We start from the raw sequence: 22,308 nt of genomic DNA, 5'->3' as shown, positions 1-22,308 counted from the left end.
TTGCATATAACATCAAGGTCAGCTCCAGGAAGGTTTCAACCGTGGACATTTCCGTTCCCACTGTTTCGTCGGCGTGGCCCACTTAGTTTCGGGTCTACCGTCTAACTGTTTTTGCAGCTCCTTCCCTCGTATGGTCTTTCAAAACATATATCCCTGGATACCACACAGTCAGGGCACAGGTATATATCTGTGCCCGGGCCACGAGTAATCCGCGGCTTCGCCAGATTGACTATTGGGATACCGTGACTATTGGGATACCGTGACGTATCAAACTAGCATCAATTCCGTCCATCCATTAATGATACCTCATTTTATTTGAGAATTTCAAAATTTTGAAGAGATCCAAATATTAAGTTGACCATACCACAGGAAACAGTGGATATTGAATATACACTGTTAAAATCTTCTATGTGCTATTATTTGCCATCCAACTCGTTGACGAGGTTTCCAACAAAAAAAAAAACCATTGAATGGAAGTATCACACAGTTATCAGCTTCATCCAAAACTTATGTGGGCCACGAGTAGTTTTAGATGTCAGCCACTAAGCTTATGGTGTGGTCCATCTAGGTGGGATGAAATTAGCCAAACATTTGGTGCATGGCCTAAGGCGGTATAAAATTAGCAAAATGTAATAATTACATGGTGTGAGAGATTGTGTGTGTAATACCATAGCCTGGAAGCCATTAGCAAAATGTAATAATTACATGGTTTGAGAGATTGTGCGTGTAATACCATAGCCCGGAAGCCATCCTACTTCATGTATGGGAGAAGTACACCAAGGTTTGGTATTATTATTTAAAGGGTTGTAAATTCATTTTTATCACCAATCAATCACATTTAAATGAAAATGAAGTAGCATTCAAACATGCCCTTTACATTGTCTAAACTAATTCACAGCCTTTTGGGGCTCATTAATCAGGCCTAGGCCCAGCCCACAATTTCAGCAAGCTTCCCCAGGCAGGCAAAAGTCCCGCCATGCACTTCAAAGATAACCTAAGCCCTACCCACAATTTAAATGGGCCTCCTAAATCAGTATAGAGCTATAAAGTAGGACCAACAAGATGGACAACCTAAATCTTATAATGATTACATGGTGTCAGATATAATATAATGATTACATGGTGTCAGATATTGTGCGTGTAATCCCATGGCCTGGAAGCCATCCCACTTCATGTCACAGCAAATGAATTTGTTTCAAACCCGTCACTTTTCGTCGGTGCTCTGTGGGCCCATGTGTTTCATCCATGCCATCCACCCATTCTTCTGGATCATTTTATGATATGAGCCCAAAAATGAGTTTGATCCAAATCTCAAGTGGACCGCATAGTGTTGATTGAACGCCTACCATTAAAAACTTCTTAAGGGCCACAAAGGTTTTGGATCAAGCCGATATATATTTTTTCCCTTCATCTAAGTCTTTATGACCTAATCAACGGGTTAGATGTCGAATAGCCATTACAGTTAGCCCTGGGAAGTTTTTAATGGTGGAATTCAATCACTACTGTTTTCCCATGGTGTGGTCCACCTAAAATTTATATCGACCTCATCTTTTGGCTTAAGCCTAGAATTATATTTCAAAATGGATGGACGGTGCGGATAAAATACATACATCATGGTGCGATCCACGTAGCACCCACCACTAGCCATCTGACACTAACCAAACCGCGTCCGTTTGCAATTGCCGCAAACCACCACCGTACGCTTGTGCGTTTACCTCACCCAGTTACGAGTACCCCATTATGATGTATGTGTTACATCCACACCGTTCATTTGTTTTGCGACATCATTTTATGAGATAAGCCCAAAAATGAAATGTATCCAGAGCTTATATCGACCAGAAATCGATGGGTATAGTAACGCCCACACAAACTCAAAGCCGGAATGCGGCGATCCCTTAGCAAGTGCCGATTTCACGAAGGGCCTTCAAAACCCATATCTGATGTGATGCCCAAACACGACCTTGCAATGATCCATGGATCTTAAAACTCACTCCCACCCTCCCTTTAAACCCATGCGCCAAACGCCCCCTTAGGATCTGCTTCATTTTTTAACCTACATCACAGTGGGCCCCACAGTCAGAGATCCACCCACGTCGGGGAATCCGAGGAATGGGATCCACCGAAGCCGTGCCCGCTGAACCCCTTCGATCAAAAACCTCACCGAAACCCTTCTATCCTCACCCTTCATCTCATCTTCCTGGAATCTCCCCCTTCTCACAAGAAAAACCATCACCCTCTTCATTCTCCGGCGCGCACGTTAGCTAGACTTCCCTCCCTGGCAACCGCAGGTGCGCACGTTAATCATCTCTTCACCTCTACTCCCTTTCGTCTTCTCCATCTGCAATTTAATTTGTCGTATTCTTTCATTTCCGTTTCTCCTCTTTAAGGATTCCTCTAGGATGAACTCTCTGTTTCGAAGAAGAACCCCAAATCCCTTCCTTTAATCCAAACCTTCTCATACAAATCTCACTCAAAAATGCTCCAACTCCCCTCCCATCGCCTCCTCCCAAAACCCACAAATTTCAGACATTAAACTCATCGTAACAGTCATAAGGTCAGCCATTGCCATTACCTAATGCCTTGCTTATTAATCTAATAACCTAGACACAGGATAATTGTAAATCCTTCCTCACCATTCATATCTAAGGTTGCATTCAACTCAGCTATGATTGGTAAAAGGTTAGGCTGACTATTATAGAATATTAGTATGCACTTTTATGTAGATATTGCCAATAGCAATCACATTGCATATATCATAGATAACCTGGAATTTATAACTGTAAAAACTGTTTGCCATAAGCATGCGTTTGGATGCACGAGGAAACAGACCAAATTGTAATCTTCTGACCGTTTGGTACGGGGGCTTAGATGGGATTAGGTGGGATGGAATTGCATTTGGTCGCGTGCAAATTCCACCTGGCATTTGGGGAGGACGGGAAGGGTTGGGATTAAGTGAGATGGAATTGCATTTGGTCCCATGTGGGATTTCTGTGGATTTTGAAATCCACTACACCTGTGGGCCCCAAATTGATGCATGTGTTTTATCCGTGCCGTCCATCCATATACGCCCTCTACACATGACATTCTGTTTATATATGTGTACAAGTGACTGACATCCGTTGTGTATTTGGTTTGTTGATTACAATTCCATGGTCCACCAAATGGGGTTTTGGTTAATCCAATGTTTTTCCCATAGCAAGAATTTTATCCCAAACATGGGGATTGGATGGTCAAAATACCATAGTATTTCCAGACATGCAATTGTTGTGCAATAATGGTGTTAATCCCATCTAATACAATTCCTTACGATTTAATCCCACTGACCAAACAGGCCCCTACAGTTTTTGTCCCTCATCAGAAATGATGTTTTCTGTTATTTTTATTGAGGAAGTTGTTGTCTATTTGCATTTATATTCCTTTCAAGTCCAATTTGAAAGCTACAAAGTAACAAATTGGAGCCTAATTCGTCAATATGACTATTAAGCGAATCAAAAACAATTTGATGAATCCATTATTTGGAACTATTGCAATTCAAATCAAAAGTGCGTTGAAACATAGCCTAGATATCAAAACATAGAATGATGCATCTTCTGACATGATGAATTTGTATTAAAATTGAGTCTAGATTGGGCCTTGTCTGGGACCCAATTCTGGTCATCACCTTTCTGAGTCAAACCCAGTGAGTGAGACTTGAATTTACCTTGTTTTCAAACTGTGCTAAAACCAAATAAAGAAGCTTTGCTGATTGAAGGTGTTTCTTATGATGCAGGAAATGATGGCACATCTGGTTGTTTCCAGAAAGAAGGAGATTTGCCTGAAAATGTTGCAATTGGCAATGGTTGATTTAGTCACCATGAAATGCTTGAGATGCGTGGTTACTTCATCTTCTTCCATGTCTTCTAAAATCAGTTATCCATTGGAAGACACTGGTCAATTGCGTAGATTAGACCACAAGGACTGGTTGGCACCAAATGAAGTTTTAAAAATCTTCAAAACTTTGAAGGACCCTGAATTGATTATCAGTGTCTTCAAAAAGGTCTCTGAGCGCAAGGACTATAAGCCCAATGAGGCTCTTTATAGCTTAATGATTGAAAAGCTTGCTCGCGCACGAAACTTCGATGCTATTGAAGAAATCTTAGGGAGGATAAAAAGCGAAAACTGCAGGATTTCTGAGGAGTTCTTCTATAGATTGATCAAACTTTATGGCAATGTTGCAAGCAATCCCGAACAAGCGATTAAGACACTCTTCAGAATGCCAGATTTCCATTGTTGGCCGACAATCAAGACATTCAACTTCATACTCAATATGCTTGTCAATGCTAAACAGTTTGATGTCATCCATGAGGTATATTTGAGTGCTCCTCGTTTGGGCATTACTGTCGATGCCTGTTGTTTTAACATTCTCATCAAAGGTTTATGCCAATGTGACAAGTTGGATGCTGCGTTTGCATTACTCTCTGAATTTCCGAAACAGGGTTGCAAGCCAAACACAAAGACATATTCGACTCTGATGCATTCTCTCTGTAAACATGACAGAGTGAGTGAAGCATTCGAGCTTCTGGAGAGAATGGAGAAAAAAGGTTGCCATCCCGATACAATAACATTCAATATTCTGATTTCGGGGCTTTGTAAACAAAGGAAAGTAGCTGAGGGGTTGGAACTTCTGCATAAAATGAAGCTAAAGGGTTGCAAGCCGAATTCAGGATCTTATCAAACGCTTCTGTACGGTTTACTTAGTTCTGGGGATTTTGTCAAGGCTAAGCATTTCGTCAGTCAGATGCTTTCAGAGGGTATTTTCCCAAGCTTCTTGTCCTACAAATTGCTAATTGATGGTCTTTGTAATCAGAACTTATTGAACGATGTAGATTTTGTTTTGAAGCAAATGGTACACCAAGGATTCATCCCTCGGATGGGAACCTGGAAGAAGATTCTTGAAAGTATGGTTTTGAGAAAGGATTGTTATAGTTATCTTGCAGACAATAATAACTTAATGCAGTCTGTGAATTAGATATGCATGCATACAAGGCTGCCAACCATTCCCAGGGTTTGATTCCTAGGATAGTGATCGCCATTACATGGTTTAGCAGAGTTTTGAATTCCGTTTTTGGTTGGTATTTTGTTTGTCATCAGTGGGTTTCATTTATCCTACTGAAATGGAATGTTTCAGCATTTCAGCTTTGAACCATTATTTATAAATTATAAATAATAAAAATTAAGGGCCTGTTTGGGGTGCTACTTAAAAACGAGTTCATCTCATTGTAGTTCATTGCAATTATGCATTAGGGTGTGTTTTGGTTGCACCAAATATCATGAAATTTTGTTGCAACCAAACGCACCCACAGAGATATTATTTCTTCGTTCTAAGGATTGAACATAAGCCTGATAAACAATAATCATGATCTCGAATACATAATTATGATTAACTAAAATGAGATGAACTCATTTTTAACCATCATCCAAACAGACCCCTAAGAGAATATGATGGTCTTTCTTTCGAAAATGAGAGCGCACATGTTTGTAATCATCCTATTCTATTTGTTTCTTCTTTTTTTCCTTTCAAAGAAAAAGAAAAACTTCAGAATGCCCCTAAGCTGATTGAACAATGCCATCTGGAACGGCAGACAATAAGGACCTGTTTGGTTCGCAAGTTGCTTAAGATAAGTTACTGATGCCACAGGTAACTTATCTTAGTTTCTACTTATTAAGAAGATAAGTATGTTTGGTAAGCAACCTAGTTATCAGCTTCTCCTCTCTTTCGTCTCTCCTATGCCTCTCTTCAGCAACTTATGAAAAGTAGAAAAGCTAAAAAAATTAACTGAAGTGATTAAGTACTTTTAAATTAAAAAAAGTTGCTTATAACTAATCATAAAGCAAGAAATAAGTTACTTTTCTGGTACAACTTCTCTTTTTCGTATTTTAGGGCCCGTTTGGATACCACCAACTATGTCCGAAATGGACTGAAATGGTTCTAAAGTCTTAAATGCACTGGAAAGGGGTCCATACATTCCAGTACGTGTAACTGTAGCACTTGCTGTACCAGTAGTATGAAGCGTTTCAACCATTTTGGCCGAATGGAATGAAAATGATAGCTATGCTTTATCATTCCCATTCACACTGGGCCTAGATGGCGTGATTTGCCAGCTCTCTTGGCATTTTTTAATAAAAGCATGGCCAGCTCTCTCTCTCTCTCAATCAAATTTTAATGCCATGCATAATGAACAGATAACAGCTTCAGGTGATTATCTGACAGTGTCAGCCATGATGGAGGCGCTGTATGGACCTACTTTTCTGCCAGAAATGAAGCTGAAGCTTATATATAAAGGGTATTCTGTATACTTGGAAAGCTTTGTATTTTTATCTGCTCTCTTCTGGGAGATGCGATGGAAAGATCTGTTTAGCTGAAAATCTGCATGCCTATTGCCTGACTATGACAAAGCTGGTTATGGTACTAAAAGTGTATACTGCAGCAAATAGTTACTGTAGGAATTGGATGATTCAATATAGATGAAGTATTTTTCCAAATGACACTCCTATCCCTGGACAATCAGCAAGTTGTCCTAAATCCACACAGAATGCAAGTTACTGACAAACTGACTGTGCTTCGTCTAACATCGAAGGAAAATGTCTTTAGCCATGTGCAATGTTGAATGTCTATTGGCATTCCAGAACCATCTAGCAGCATCATTGCAGTGACTGTTCTTGCATGTATGAAAAGGGAGCATAGGCCACAGATTGACATTTGGGACATGCATATATTAACGGCGTCTGACTGGTTATGTAATATTCTACTTCTGAAATGTAAGTTTCCAACTCTAATCGGGTCTTGCAGATGGATTTCTGACATCTTCTATAAAAAGTCATTACTGGTTTTTGGGTGAATTTAATGTACAAAATATTCTGAATGGATGTTATTAGTCCTATTTCTGTTGAATGAGTAATGCCAACCCTAAAATGGCAGGCTTCATATATGCGGCACTTTGAGGTTTTAATGCTTTCCCTTTCATATTCAGGTTTGAAAAGCACAGAGTGCTGTTGGGGGACTGTTGCCATTCAATTTCCTTCTATCACATTCTAAGAACCTCAACTTGCTAGGAGTAAGAAGAACCCTATACGAAAACCATTTTACTGGCCTGTGGAAGGAGGTAATTGATCCAAGAAGGGATTATAAGGAGATTGTTGCTGATGGAGGACCAAGGAGGCTGATCTTCTTGAGAAGCCTGTCTGGATGGAGGAAATCAAGGCTGTGGTGATGGATCTTGGGAGGGATAAAGCTCCAAGGCCAAACGGGGCCTTGGCCTTCTTCCAGATTTTTTGGAAGATGATCTAGTTTGATCTGTTGGGTTTTTTTTTTTTCCGTCTCCAGCCGCATTCCATCCACAAGATGGGCTGCTCTTTGTTAGCCCTTATCCTGAAGCTTGAAGGTGTGGAATGTCTGAAGTCTCCAGCTTATCAGCCTTATTCATAGTCCTCATAAAATTGTTGTTAAAATTATTTTTGAAATTCTGAGTCAAAGGCTGAGGGCTATTCTTCCCAAAGTTATATCTCCTTTTCAGAGTGCCTTCATCTCTGGTAGACAGATTCTCATCACTGCACTCATTGCTCTTCTTTGACTCGTGTCATAAGGCTACTAGGGAGGGAGTTATTTGTAAACTGGATCTTAGAAAAGCCTACGATCATGTCATTTGATCATTCCTTGATAACATGCTTAAGCGGCTTTGATTTGGGGCCAAATGGAGACTATAGATCCAGGTTTGTGTTTCGTCTGCTAGATTCTTTGTTCTCAGTAATAGCTCTCCATTTGGCTTCTTTCAAGGTTCAGGTGGTCTTTGTCAAGGAGATCCTTTCTCACCTTTTCTTTTTGTGGTGGTCTCTGAAGCCTTAAGCAGAATGTTGTCTAAAGGTCAGTCTGTTGGCCTCGAAATTGTTGATGATACCCTTTTCTTCTGCCTGAGGAAAATTATCAGATGTTTGGAAATGGTGTTGGGACTTATAGAGTTATTCTGTCTAAAAGTGAGATCCTTGGAATCCTTTTGCCTGAGGAGGTCTGTAGGTTGGCTAGCATTTTTTGTTGTCAGACTGACTCCCTTCCATCGTCCTATTTGGGCCTTCCTCTTTGAATTGGTAAGCATGCGATTGTCTATGGGTATTGAGAGAATGAAGAGGAAGTTGTCGCCATGGAAAAGTAAACTTCCATCTCTTGGGGTTTGAAATACCTTAATCAAGGTTCCTCTCAAATCTCCCTCTTTGTTTATGTCGCTATTTCGATGCCCTAAATCTGTTCTTGAGAGAATAGACAAGCTTGGAAAGGATTTCCTTTGGCAAGGTGGTGCACCTAAAGATAAATTTCATTTGCCAAATTGGAGGGAAGTGTGTCATCCTTTCGATGAGGGACGTTGTTAATTTTTCTTTGCTGTGCAAGTGGGTTTGATGTTTTGGGGTGGAGGATACCAGTCTGTGGAGGACCATCATAGCTGGCAAATATTGTTCTTCCATGGGCTGATGGACTAAGGATTCTTCCCTCTATTGTGCTTCCTTTCTCTGGAAATCTGTTGCTCAAATCGCTGGCAAAGTTATGGCTGATTTGAGTTTTTCTGTCGAGGATGGACTAGAGTCAGATTTTGTGGAGATGTTTGGTGCGGGAAGTCCTTGCTTCGTGTGCCTTTCCCTCGTTTGGCTAGCCTCTATCCTGTAGCAGATATTTTTGTCACCAACTGCTTTTTGGGCTTGGATGCTGGGGGTGTTTGGGTCTTTTTGTGTTGTCGGAATTTATTTGATTCCAAAATTAATGATTTCGTGTGTCTCCTCTCTCAGCCACTGGGGCTTCAGCCTTCTTCTGGTGTGAAAGACTCTTTGTTCAGGCGGAGCAGGAAATCAGGAAATTTCACCATGCGATTGTTCTTCTTTTTATTGTCCAGGTTTGAGTTCGATGGCTGCAACTATTTTTAATGGTCCTGTTTGGCCCTATGGAGCCTTCCTAAAGCCATAGCTTTTGACAGAAATAGGATGCTTATGATCAACAACCTTCACAAACGAACTATGGTTTTTCCAATTGCTTGTCTCGTTTGCCTTAAAGACGTGGAGTTGGTGTACCATTTATTCATTCATTGCTCCTTCCCTAGAGTGGTCTGGTTTGCTATCCTACAGTCAGCCAATGTCTCCTGAGTTATTCTAAGTTCACAAACGAACTATGGTTTTTCTGATTGCTTGTCTCGTTTGCCTTAATGACTTGGAGTTGGTGTACCATTTATTCATTCATTGCTCCTTAGGTTGGTCTGGTTTGGTATCCTACAGTCAGCCAATGTCTCCTGAGTTATTCTAAGTTCATTTGAGTGCCTATTCCGGTCTTGGCATGTCTGTGGAGGTGGTGGTTTGGGCTTATCCAGATGGAGGGTTGCCCTTTTGGCTGTGATTTGGTCTATCTAGGGTGAAAGAAATAACCATTGTTTCCACAACAAAAGCAATTCCACTGATGGGGTTCTTAATTGGGCTGTTTTGTTTACAAGGGATTGGATACCCTAAGGGCTTCTTTTTTTTTTCTTTCCCTTTTTTTGGCCTTTGGCTTTTAATAATATGCATCTTTTTTAGAAAAAGAAAAACAAACAGAAGTGCTAAAATGACCGAAACTACCTCCGATATTATGAACCAAAATTTAATGACAGTTCTTTCAACTGTCTGTGACCAGCAGAGTGGGTGGATCAATTGAGAACGATGGTGACATATTGGAATGCCTTTTTAGCATACCCGTTCAGCTTTAAAGATTCCAATGAAGTGGACGTACAAGCACCATCCCCATTCTCACCATTTTCATGTGATCCTATTTTAACAGAAGCAGATTCTTCTGATGTTATCGGATAGGATTGTGGTGTTAGAAGTTTTTTCTTGTAGTTTAATTGATTTCTGATGTGATACTTTGTTGTTAAGCAGTTCGACCTTCTAAGTACAGATTCCTCATGGTTATCTTCCTAGTTAGTTATTCCTGAGTCTCTCTTGCAGAAACAGAGGGACTCAGTCGAACATTTTCTTCAGCATTGGGAGATGCATTACAACTGTTTATGGGAGTAGTATCTTCCTTCAGTTCTTGGGGAAGGTTCCTTTGATGATAATGGAGATTCCTTATCATGTTAATCATCTCCTTGAGTAGTTTCTTCCTTGATTGCAGGCAATGAAGAAGCTCCCCCGCGTCTGTTCAAGTGCATCTTTTTTAGGGTATGCTTTATGCTGCCAGCCAGCTTTAGAATTCTCTTTCCCCTGCTGCTCATGTGGGCTTTGCCTGGTTTAACTGCCTCATTCTCACAGATGGGGCTCTCCTCTGGTATTTGATCTCTAACAGCTCCACAATTGTCATCATCCAATACAAATTTGACAACTGTTGCCTTTTTGCCGATTGCTCGGATGTTGATACATGGTGTTGGAATAGCCTCTTCCATGTTGTTGGGATTCTGATTTCTAGGACTTCTTTGAAATATTGAACTGATCTTCTGCAGACTTTGTCGGATTGTCCCAGGGGAACGTAATCCATTTCCTTCTAGATTTTCGTCATTGCTGCTATCATCGTAGCAGGATTTAGTTGCTATTGATCCAGGGCCATCCTTGGAAGTGTTTTCCTCTCTACAGATTTGGATTTTAGGACACCTGTATTCCCTTTTTCTGGTCTCCCAAGTTTGGGAAACATCAGTTCCTGGGGTGTAGACCCATACGCTAGTCTTTTGCTGCTCACTAATGTTGATGGGTTCAAATTCATCCTCCATTTTTTCCGCCTGTTCAAAAGCTACACTTCCATTGCTGTCCTGATGAGCAGCTTCACTTGCCATTGACTTTGTATTTTCTTTCTTGTTTGATGCTTCTTTGTCACTGAGATGCTCTCTCTCCTGTTTAAATTCTGTTCAAGTTCAGGTTAAATACTAACAGTATTTTTTAAGTAAAAGTAATAAAATAGATGCACCTCTCCGTGATCAAGTACAGTAACTGCTAGGTGCAGCCTTCCCATTTTAATGTTTCTCAGAGGCAGCCACTTGTCGTGCCTCTGCCCACCCCTAAGATTGTTGATGTTTACAGAACAATCTCTGCAAAATATAAGTAATTTCATTCAGTTGATTGGATGCTCAGAACATGCACCTGCACAAGTATGGGTAGCAAAGACGCAAGGAAGAAAAAAAAAAGACTACAGTGTAAATAGTAAATTTAAAAGCAATACCCAAGAAACTGAAGCCTAATGCCTCAAACTAATGTTAAAAACATTTTGAGTGAAAGCACTGGACTCTAGATCTTAAACTTATCAAAAAGCAGATCACAAATCAAACTCTTTACACAGATCTTTCAGCAAAGCCAACTGAAAACCAGAGATTGAGTTCAGTGATCGTTGCCAAATCTGAGAGGGAGGGGGTCACGAGACTGGTGATTGCAATGGTGGTATTCTCTTCCTAGTTCCTAGAGATCTCAGTTCGTGGGGTTTTCGCTTGTGTTTTTCTTGTTATTCATGGGATCTTTGATCCCCCTTTTTATAAAGCTCATAACCCCTATTTATAACCTCCGGGTATCAATCCCCATTGAGAAATGGCCCTCTTGAATTTGGTGATGGAAATCTGTTTTAATATTAGATATTATTAAAGTATATTTTGAAATTGCAGATAGAAACTAATCAAGGTGCTAATCATGGGGATGCCAAGGATGATTCCACCATGATTAACCTTTGGCTATTGAAGCACCATGCCATCCATTTCCAACAGTAGGAACTCTATTATATGCTGGCATTATTTTTGGATTAGCTTATGGGCTGCATTGTATTTTACTAATATTTATGTTTTCATTGGAATACTATGAAGTTTCTACCATAAGCTGTCAAGAAAGAACCAAGTATAGATTGATAAAATCTGTGTTAGGTGCAGACCCCATAGAATCATCAATAAAGTGGTCTCGATCAAGAACTCGAAGAAGTAGCAGATTTGGCGACTCCCATGTACATATTGGGACTTTGAATTCCTCAAGCCATCTGGGTGCCAGCGTTTTCCTTTGAGTCTTTGTCTGAAACCTGTGACGACCAAATTGACCTTTCACATACGGATCAGCCAATCCTGCAAGATGGGTCTATTAAGATAAGATTCTCCCAGAAATAGAATGAAAGATTTGGTTAATGTGTGGTCCGGTGTGGAACGAACCATTTAAGTCAGATGGTTTCATGTCCGCTGCTTCAATAATTTCCACTTTGGCATAAGCAATGGGATGTTTCTCATCCATGGAGAACCAACTTCCTGAAAATTTCATCCACCATAAAATTCTAAATTATTAGAATTCTCAGTTACCAATAGGAAGAGAAAAAACTGCTACATTTGGCACGCACGCTTGGAAAAGGACTCGAGATTCAGTAAAAATTCATACAGGAAAAATCACACAATATTCCTCTCATTAACTGCAAATGGCAAACTCTTTCTATTGTGATGACATCACAGACATTTAGAATTGCAGCTTTGTCTCCGAATTTCGGATTTGTGCAGCATTTCACCTTTGATGAAAATCCATGTTCGATGTTTATGGCAATGCCAATAATTTGTTTGTTGTCGCACTCAGGTTGCATGGCAGAGAAACAGCTTATGCATCTGTCTTATTTTTGGGAGATAGTTGGGGACTGTTGGTGGGTACAGCTACCAAAAGTATCTTCTTGAGAGTAAGCTTTAAAGCATCCACCATGGTATGTACTAGCTTACGGTGCATTTGGTTGCACCAAATATCGGGAAATTTCATGATGTTTTGATCCAAATTAGACTGGTTAATCATGAAATATCATTATATTTGATATGACCAAACACACCCTTGAAGATAGAAGATTAATGTTCATAAATTCATTGCCTTACCAAGGTGCTTTGCATTGATGTCTGATGACCTATTTGGATTGCCATAAGGTGCCAAAAAGAAAGCACTCGAATTCTGATGAAATAACTACGTAATACTATATGGAGTTCCTCAGTCACAAACTAGCATATCTCATCATCCATGGAAGGAAATGAATGATTGGACCTCGGAACTGCACAGACTGGCAGACAGTATGAAATATGCAGCAATTTGAATTGTGATGGCTAGAGTAATTGAGATGGATATGCTTTTACTCTATAACAACTATGGACTGCAAGTAAAAGGGAATTTATAACCTGATATAGAAGATTCTTCATAGTTTACCTGTTGGGGATGAATTAAATTTCTCCACATCGACAACCAGCATATTAGGCTGCAAGGGAGTTCTTTTATTAGGAACTGGTGGCCAAGAATTACTGAAATCTTAATTGTGAGAGTTTTGTCATCAGGATTCCAGCTTCCACATCATCATTGCTGAACTGAACAACCCAACTTATTTTTCACAAGTAGATAAATCCTTAGCTTTTACATGGAATAGTCTTCTTTACCATAGTGTGTAGTTTGCAGAGATGCAGAAGTTCGTACATGTGGGTTCCCTGGTTTGGTGGTCTAGATAGTTGATCTGATGGGTCACATTTTGGAGGGTGGAATCCCAAACAACCTCCCAGATTGGAAGGCTCTAACCCTGATCAAGGCAATGGTGTCCATATGAAATGGAAAATAAACCAATTTCGAATTATTAGGTTCTTCTCAGCAGGGAAATTTCTGGGGAACCCCATCCATGGTGGGGCCCATCAGATACACAGTCTTGATCATCCAAAAATAAGCCTGCATGCATTGAATCCTATAATCCTTGTAACGGGTCTCTGTTTCTAAGAGCTTCAAGGTGTATATCACAAACTTAACAACATAATAGCAAAGCAAACCTCAACCAGTGTCTGTTCAAATGCAACACCGAGAATCGTATCCTGCCAAAACAATAGCAAAGAAGCATTGGGAAAAGGGTTGTCTACCTTCAAAAAATAAACAAGATGCATCCTCATTTTCATATGGAACTCTAACATAAGCTTACCAGCCATCCTGCAATCCCTGGAAGTTCTGCAACATCAAGTCCATGGTTGATTATAGGTTTCACTGTCATCTGAAAGTAAGGTGCCTCTACAAAGCAAACACGCAGCCGCCCCAGGAAAGGCCACTGTCGAAGAAACTTCACACCCACCAAGACCTGCAAAGAGAGGAGCTTGTGCACAACAAGTTGCAAAGATATAATAGAAAAATAAAATAAAAATTCAGACAGAACTCAATTGCTGCCACATATTCGATCACATGCAAACTTTGGGTATTTTCAAATCAGTAGGGGCTGGTTTGGGTTGATGTGTAAAACCACTGTATCATAATACATCTAAACTGTGGACCCATAATTTTGGATAGTTCAATTTGAATTATGTGTATGCAATTTCTAAGTAATTCCAAAGACGACATTCATACGTCTCAGTAATTCCAAAGATGCAATTTCTAAGTAATTCCCATTATTTTGGACAGTTCAACTTCCTTTTTTAGATGTAATTATAAAGATGACATTCATATATCTCATGATACTTTGTACCAGTTCAAGAAATCCATCTTTGCATGCCTCCACTTCAAATTCTGGTATGGTTAAATGGAGGTGAAAAGCTGGACCTTATAACCGATTACTTCAACAGTAGAGCTTTCATAATCTCTTTACCTTTCCTTCGATGTGCATGCCTGTTATGTGCAGCTTTGCCCACATGCCGAATCCTAATCTTTTATGGAGTTGCACCGAAAGTATCATGCCCATATCATCTGCAGAAAGAAAATTCATTCCCAACTCCAGAACCTATACATTAAGTAAAATCATCAATCACAGCCACCTTAAGAGTGTAAATAATAACAAAAGCTACATGCAAAAGAACTGTTAAAGGAATACAAGGTGTACCAAGTGGTCGTCATTGGCTGATTGATGGAGAACCCTTATTCCAGTAATCACAGGAGGATTCCTTCCCAAGTAGAGGTGCTGCACAACTGCTTTCTGCTGTGCATATTGAAAAAGGTTGGTAACTTAGATATTTACACAATTTGAAGATAATTTACCTAATCAGTAATGAAGTTTAAAGGAATGTCTTAAAGAATAAGCCAACGTTTCATGGAAATATGAGAAAACTAAATGCATCTACCGATAAGATGGAAATTTTGTGGGAAATTTATGTTAAGTGGATGAGAAATGCACAAGAATTTTTATTCTTATATACAATGTGAAGAACTACAAAGCAAAGTTTGAATACTTGAAAAACTTGATCAGATTTCATCAAGGGGGGGGGGGGGGTGGTGCGGGGAAATCAATGTGATTACAACTTGTAAACAAGATTCAGTTAAAACTAGAAATTAAATCTAATAACTCGATGGACTATTATATATTGTAAATATTTCCCCAAGTTTGGATTTTTTTTTTTTTTTTTTTTCTTTCTTTGAAAGATCCCATGTTTCGATACATGTATTTCAAGGGGAAAGAAAAGAAAAGGTAATGATTAAGCAATGATTATTTTCACGAGCAATATAGAAACATGGAATCCATTGTTAGGGTCCTGTTTGTATGGCAAGTGGAAATTCATATTGTGAGACAACTGTCACCTAGTTTCTTGTGCCAAAGAAACCAAACTAGGTAAAAGTGCAATGATTGCTTTATGGAATGCTCCCTTTTATTTGCTATGAAACATCTCAAACTGTCACACCAATGGAAAATCTTTTCCTTCTCCATTGATTTCTATGGAATGGAGATATCCAAACATGCCATCAAATTTAAGATTACCAAATCTTGGCGTTCGAGGCTAGAAAAAACTTTACCGAGCTACTCGACTTGACAGACTTTCAAGTGGAATATAGTTTTTGAGTGTTACAATTATGATACAAACTGCTAGATGTCAATTTCAAACAGCCTACATCATGACAACATGAAGTGGCAATATGAAAAGAAGATCCAGACATGATTATTAAAGCATATCTGCATTTAAGATAATGGAGTCTACTAAAATAAACACTTAAGATGCAAAAGCATTCGTGCATTGATTAAACATATTTGTCTTAGGGATGTAATCTGGGCTTGAATACATTACTGCAGAAAGAAAGAGCAGAGCCATACAGCAGTCCATGGTTTAAACTTATCCAGGAACCAAGGTATGATGGGCAGTAGAATTTTCTGTGAAGCAATCTGTTCCATGCAAATAGGCCAAACCTTCTCAGCTGCATGATTCAACCACTTTACTGTTTCTGAATCTGAAAGAACCTGAAAGGAATAACAGTCGGCCAAATTCAACATCTTCTGAATGTCTTTATCTATTCAGAAATCAATCAAAGTTCCTCTAGCATCTTCTGTCTCAAGAATATATATACAAATATTAACCTATTAATTCACTCTATGATGAGAAAACCCTATAGAAAACAAAACAGCACAATCATGCTAGTCAATTTGAAAATTACCCTTCTTTGGTTTGCTTGTGTTCTTTTGTGAAATTGTAATCTTCTCCATAATTTCAGTGTGCAATGCTCATTAACCTTCAGAAAGAGAAACAGAAGCTCAGATTCACAAAGAGATTATTTGCATGACCAAGAAAATGATCTACATCAACTTGATGAATTACATCAGATAATCTGAACAGAAACAGAGAATTTTCAATTGAAGATGCCGAGAGGAATCCATGGGAAATGACACAATTACATTGAAACAGGGAAAAGGACTACAATGACATAAAACTCAAATTAAATACTTACAGCTTTAGAGGCCAATGCATGTATAAGCCATAAATTTCCTTGAGCAATCTCATGATTCTCATATATAGAGAAAAAAAAAAAAAAAAAAAGAGGAAAAAACCCAACACTGGAGAATGATCCAATACCATAGTAACTAACACCTAACTCAGTAATGTTCATGATCATCTCAGAATTCTGTATAGATTCTCCAAAACCAATCTTCTGGTAAATGAGTTAGAATCTCTTTTCAGACGCGTCTACAAATGCAGTCAGCTCTACTATTCAAAATAGTTGATGTATGCACTTTCTTCTCAGAAACAAGACTTGGCAGAATATCTTGTCTGAGGATAAACAAGGAAAAAGGTTGACTAATAGTTAAATTCCCGGTAACAAAAGAAAATCGAAATTCAGAATCCACATTCTCCAATTAAACTAACCTTAGTATTAGCAAATTGGTCGATTTTGTGGACACTAAGATCTAGTTTACCTAACCAGAAAATATTTATTCACATGCAGATAATCATGGGAAATCATTGTTCTCCTATGAACTACAAAATGCCAAAGATCGACACATTAATAGGTCATCTTCAACAAACATTTTATACACCGTCCTGTACACGAAATCATCACTATATGATACTCTATCCAAGATTGCTGTTTTTTTTTTTTTTTTTTTACCCAAAAATACTACAGGTAGAGCACACCTTTTGGTAATCTAATCCATTGATCAAATGGGCCCAATTAGATGATCCTAGCTATCTAATCAGTGGTTTGTGAATAAAAAAGTACCACAGTTGGTCCACATTCAACAGTAAGTTTACCCAATGATCAGTATCATCCCATTGGTGGATATCAGCATATCTCCTGTACACGATTCGCCCCACCATATGAACAGTTCGGATCATTGGATCATTGTAGTAAGTCTTACATAAACAATTCAATGGGCCAAGTGAACCACTCAACCAAAGATTCAACAATTCAGTATCATCACTTAAAACTATGGTGCGATCAAGACATTAATACTCTATTAGATGAGCATATCTGGCACTAAAATTGTTAAGGAAGAAGATTATAATAATTTCATGTCATTAATATTTCTACTGAATCACACCCACATACAAAGATCTTGTAATTCAACTGTTCCGATATTCCACTTCTCGAAAGCAAGAAAAGCAAAAAAGAAATCATGATAGAAAAATCAATCCCAAAGAGAAAAATAGTTTCATACCTTGTAGAGATAGACGAAAGATGCGAGGTAAAGAACAGGGTGGCTGCAACTGAAAGAATACAAGAACCAGAGTAGAACAAACACAATGACAATGTGATGCATGATCGAAACCTCCATTACACCCATCACTCCGACTACTGGAATTCAAAATTCTACATATGACTAGTTTAAGAAATATCCCGAGAATCGTTCTTCCATCTATTCCAAACTAGAAGAAGTACGCTGTAATCTGTGAATACTCATAATTCAGATAAGGATTTTCTGAGATATGAGATTTCCATAATTATTTTCTAGGATGACTATTTCTCAACTGCATGTGGATTCCAAATGGTCTTGAATTTCATCTTCAGATGCAAAAACCAAGGCCAGTTTCCAGATGTGAAAGCGTTTAGAGGGCTTTTGAGTTTCTAGATCTAGAAAGAAAAAACCGCTCTTTAATATTAAAATATTAATGAAGATCAGAGGATCAGTAATGAATAATTAATTGACTTTCGGAGATTAATGGAAAAGAAGAAGAAGTTTAAGGAAACAAGAAGAAGAAAACAGGAATGCGAAGGAGAAAGAGGATCGATTGTCGATGGACAGTTATTAACGGTTTTTGCGTGGAGAGATAGAGAGTCTCGAGAGCCGATTCGGTGAGAGAGCGGATTAGGTGCGGGCCCGACCACGGGGCCCACCTTGGTGTATGTGTAGTATATCCACGCCTTCCATCTTTCTTGCTAGGTCATGTTAGGGCAAGAGCCCAAAAATGAAGTAGATAAAAATCTCACGTGAACCCCAATATAGGAAGCAATGGTAATTGAACGGTCATCATTAAAAACTAACTTCCTAGGGCCCAACGTAATTTTCATTTTCAATCCAACTTGTTGATAAGGTCACACCTATCAGGATGAAAGGAAAAAAATAAATATCATCTTGATCTAAAACATTTTTGGCCTACAAGAAGTTTTTGATGGTCAATCATCACTGTTTCCTGTAGTGTGGTCCACCTGAAATTTAGATCTGCTTCATTTTTTCTCTTATTGACTAAAATAATCTGAAAAAATGGATGGATAGTATGGATATACTATACATACATCAACGTGGGCCCCAACACCAGGGCGACGCCGTATTGGGTGACGCGGACGCACCTAATCCTCTCCCACTCGGTGAGGACCTGGCCGGCCAGGTACTACCCCCACCAGTAGCTAACTAGACGGACGGCCCGGTCAGGAGCTCTTTGGAGCCATCGTGTTGTATATAACATTCCGTTCATCTATTTTGAAAGATCATTTTACGGGATGAGCCTAAAATAAGAGACAGATGAAGGCTCAAGTGGACCACACCAAAGGGAGCGGTGGAGATTGAACTTCTACCGTTTAAAACTTCTTAAGACCCACCGTGATGTTTATTTGCCATCCAAGACGTGGATGTAGGCTAAACGTGAATATCAGCTTGATCCAACACTTCTGTGGCCCACAAGAAGTTTTCAACGTAGGCTTTCAATCCTCTCTCTTCTTATGGTGTAGTCCACTTCAGCCTTGGATCTACCTCCTTCTAAATCATGCCCTAAAATGATATGGTCGGACGGTGTGGATAAAACATATACATTACAGTGCACATCACAGAGCCCTGACTGGACGGTCTGTTTCTACCTAGGTCCTGGTGGGGACGGTACCCGCCCGGCCACACTCGGATACGGGAGTCACCCCTTCGGTGGCCATGTTGGTACAAAATAATGTATGTGTTTTATCCAAGCCATTCATCCATTTTGCCATCTCATTTTAAGGCATGAGCCGAAAGATAGATTAGATCCAAATCTTAGGTGGACAACACCATGGTAAACAGTAGTATTGAATAGCCATCCTTAAAAACTTTTTTTTGGGCCATGAAAGTTTTGGATTAAGCTGAATCCTGTATTTTCACTTCATCCAGGTCCTTGTGACCTCATCAACTGGTTGGATAGCGTAGACACAGCGTGTCAATCCCAGACTCTACTCTTAACCTAGTAGCTGATTTGTTGATAAAACCGCTCCCCGTACTTAATCCTGCCATCTAACCCTCAGGCAAATTTAAGACTAAAACCTCTGATTATCCCTGAACTTGATGGTCAGACCGATCCAGAAATCACCATTGAAAATCCTTCAAACAAAATTGCTAAGGCCATACCATAGGAAATAGTGGCGATTGAACACTCATCATTCAAAACTTTCTATAGCCAACCCCAATATTTATTTGTCATCCAACCTGATGATAAGGTCACAAAGACCTTCACAAGGAAAACACAAATATCATCTTGATCCTAAAATTTTGACACCTACAAAAAGTTGTTAACCATGGATCACCATTGTTTCCTGTAATGTAGTCCACCTGAGAGTTGGACATGGATTTGCTTTATTTTTGGGTCTATACTCTAATGAACTGAAAGACCACTGTACATACATTAAGATTGGCCCTACTGTTACAACGTGATGGAATCGGACGAGGGTGGAAGCAGATTGCGTGGCGTGCCACACACCGCTAACCTGGAAGCTGCACTGATAATGACACCCACCCTTGAAACCTTTCTAAGGGCCAACGTGATGTTTTTTTACCATCAAACCATTCATAAGGTCACGTAGATGTGGATGAAGTGGAAAAACAAATATCATTTTGATCCGAAACTTCTCCAGCTGTCAAGAAGTTTTAATGGTGGAAGTTAAATCCCTACTTTGTGGTCCACTTAAGCCTTGGACCTTCATTATTAATTGGTTCATATCTTAAAATGACCTGAGAAAATCGTTGAACGGCGTGGATAAAACACTTACATCACGGTCGGCCCCACAGAGCCCCGCCCGGACGGATTACGGGGGTAGGACGGAATCCGCGTCCGCCTCAATATGGCGTGCGTTATATCCAAATTGTCCCGGCGTGTTGACAAGTTCCGTATGCCCCAGTATAATATATATCTTATATCCAAATTCTGCAGTCCTTTTGTCATTTAGGGAGATTGTTTACTTGCAAAATAAGACACACAAAGCTTAAGTGAAATACTGTACAAAACAAGTGATGGTACAATGATTTCCACTGTTGAAATCTTTCTAGGGCCACCATGTTTATTTGCCATCCAACCTGTTCATAAAGTCAGACAGACCTAGATGAAGGGAAAACACAAAAAACAACTTAATCCAAAACTTACTCCCAAGAAATTTCCAAAGGTAAACATTCAATCCCCACTGCTTTCTATGGTGTAGTCCTCTTGAGCTTTGGATCTGTCTCATTTTTTAGCTGAAGCAGTAAAATGATCTCATCAAATGGATGGACGGTTTAGATATAACACTTACATTATAGTGGGCCCACAGAACTTGGTGACGTCAACACACTACTAAGGTCGATGGCCTACACACACCACTTATGTGGGGCTCACCATGATGCATGTTATATCCAAACCTTCCATCCATTTTGCTTTATCATTTTAGAGCTTGAACTAAAAAACTAGATAAATCTAAACCTCAAGGACAATACCACATAAAGTTTGGGATTGACCGCCTATCTTTGAAAACTTCTTGGGCCCCCAAAATTTTTAGATCAGTCTGATATTTGTGTCTTCCCTTCATCCAAGTATGTCTGGCCTTATGAACAGGTTGGATGATTATAAACATTATAGTGGGCTCTAAAAAGGTCTCAATAGTGGGTGTCATTATCTCATGCTTTTTGTGGTGTGGTTTAGTTGAGCTTTCGATCTGTATTATTTTTGGATTTATGCCCTAAAATAATCTCACAGAATGGATACACAGTTTGGATATAACACACATCATGGTGAGGCCTATAATTTTGTTTCGTCAACACCATAGTACACATTAGTAATTTACGTGGATAACACACAGTCCATTCATTTTGTCAGCTCATTTTAAGGTATTAGCTTAAACGTGAGGAAGATCTAAACACCTTAGTACACATTAGTGATTAAAGCCACAAAAGTTTTGGATCAAGCTGATTTTTGTGTTTTCACTCCATTCAAGTTTGTATGACCTAATCAATAGATTGGATGGCAAATAAATATTACGGTGGGTCCTAGGATGTTGGGCATTCAATCACCATTGTTTACTATGGTGTGGTCTACATGAGACTTGGATCTGGTTCATTTTTGGGCCAATATCTTAAAATGAGGTGCAGAAATGGATGAATGGAGTGGATATATAACACATGAATCAACATTAGCCCTACTGTACTACATTAAAGTGCCGGGTGTTTGGACACAACATAACTTGGGGACTTTTAGGTCAGGTATCTTAAAAAACATGTCCTGTTTACCACAATAAACTACCTTATCATGATATCATCAGATGGACTATGAGAGGGGGTTTATATAGTAAGTTACTTAAATAAGTTACTTATGCTTTAATTACTTTATTGGATTTCTACTAATAAAAATGATTGAGTAACTTTAAATAATAATAAATAAATAAAAAGTTACTTATAATTAACTATAAACCAAACTTACTTATTTT

General features: G+C 39.1%; 2 protein-coding genes across 4 annotated transcripts; one reads left to right on the top strand and one right to left on the bottom strand.

Moving 5' to 3' along the window:
• Positions 1–2,056: 2,056 nt before the first annotated feature.
• On the top strand, positions 2,057–7,329 carry LOC131240835 (pentatricopeptide repeat-containing protein At3g14580, mitochondrial). Of its 3 annotated transcripts, none has more exons than XM_058239326.1 (3): positions 2,057–2,288; positions 3,770–4,790; positions 7,011–7,329. In XM_058239326.1, exons 2-3 carry the CDS (start codon positions 3,773–3,775, stop codon positions 7,073–7,075), a joined length of 1,083 nt encoding a protein of 360 aa, XP_058095309.1. In that variant the 5' UTR covers positions 2,057–2,288; positions 3,770–3,772; the 3' UTR covers positions 7,076–7,329. The 3 variants fall into 3 exon arrangements, with proteins under 3 accessions (XP_058095309.1, XP_058095308.1, XP_058095307.1); XM_058239325.1 differs by lacking the exon at positions 7,011–7,329 and having other exon boundaries at positions 3,770–4,345; positions 4,475–5,086; XM_058239324.1 differs by lacking the exon at positions 7,011–7,329 and having other exon boundaries at positions 3,770–5,086.
• Positions 7,330–8,879: 1,550 nt separating this feature from the next.
• LOC131240836 (C2 domain-containing protein At1g53590-like) lies at positions 8,880–18,654 on the bottom strand. The gene is given in 12 exon segments (XM_058239327.1): positions 8,880–10,901; positions 10,943–11,063; positions 11,888–12,071; positions 12,156–12,248; positions 13,171–13,219; positions 13,773–13,814; positions 13,919–14,071; positions 14,573–14,704; positions 14,804–14,899; positions 16,004–16,147; positions 16,342–16,416; positions 17,840–18,654. Coding segments are annotated over 12 exon segments (1,995 nt in total). The 5' UTR covers positions 17,966–18,654; the 3' UTR covers positions 8,880–10,121.
• Between the last annotated feature and the right edge of the window lie 3,654 nt (positions 18,655–22,308).

This window comes from Magnolia sinica, chromosome 3, assembly GCF_029962835.1.
Source record: "Magnolia sinica isolate HGM2019 chromosome 3, MsV1, whole genome shotgun sequence".
In the NCBI taxonomy this organism is placed as follows: Eukaryota; Viridiplantae; Streptophyta; class Magnoliopsida; order Magnoliales; family Magnoliaceae; genus Magnolia; species Magnolia sinica.
The sequence above is the reverse complement of the archived record's forward strand: the minus strand, read 5'-3'. Positions and strand labels throughout refer to the sequence as shown.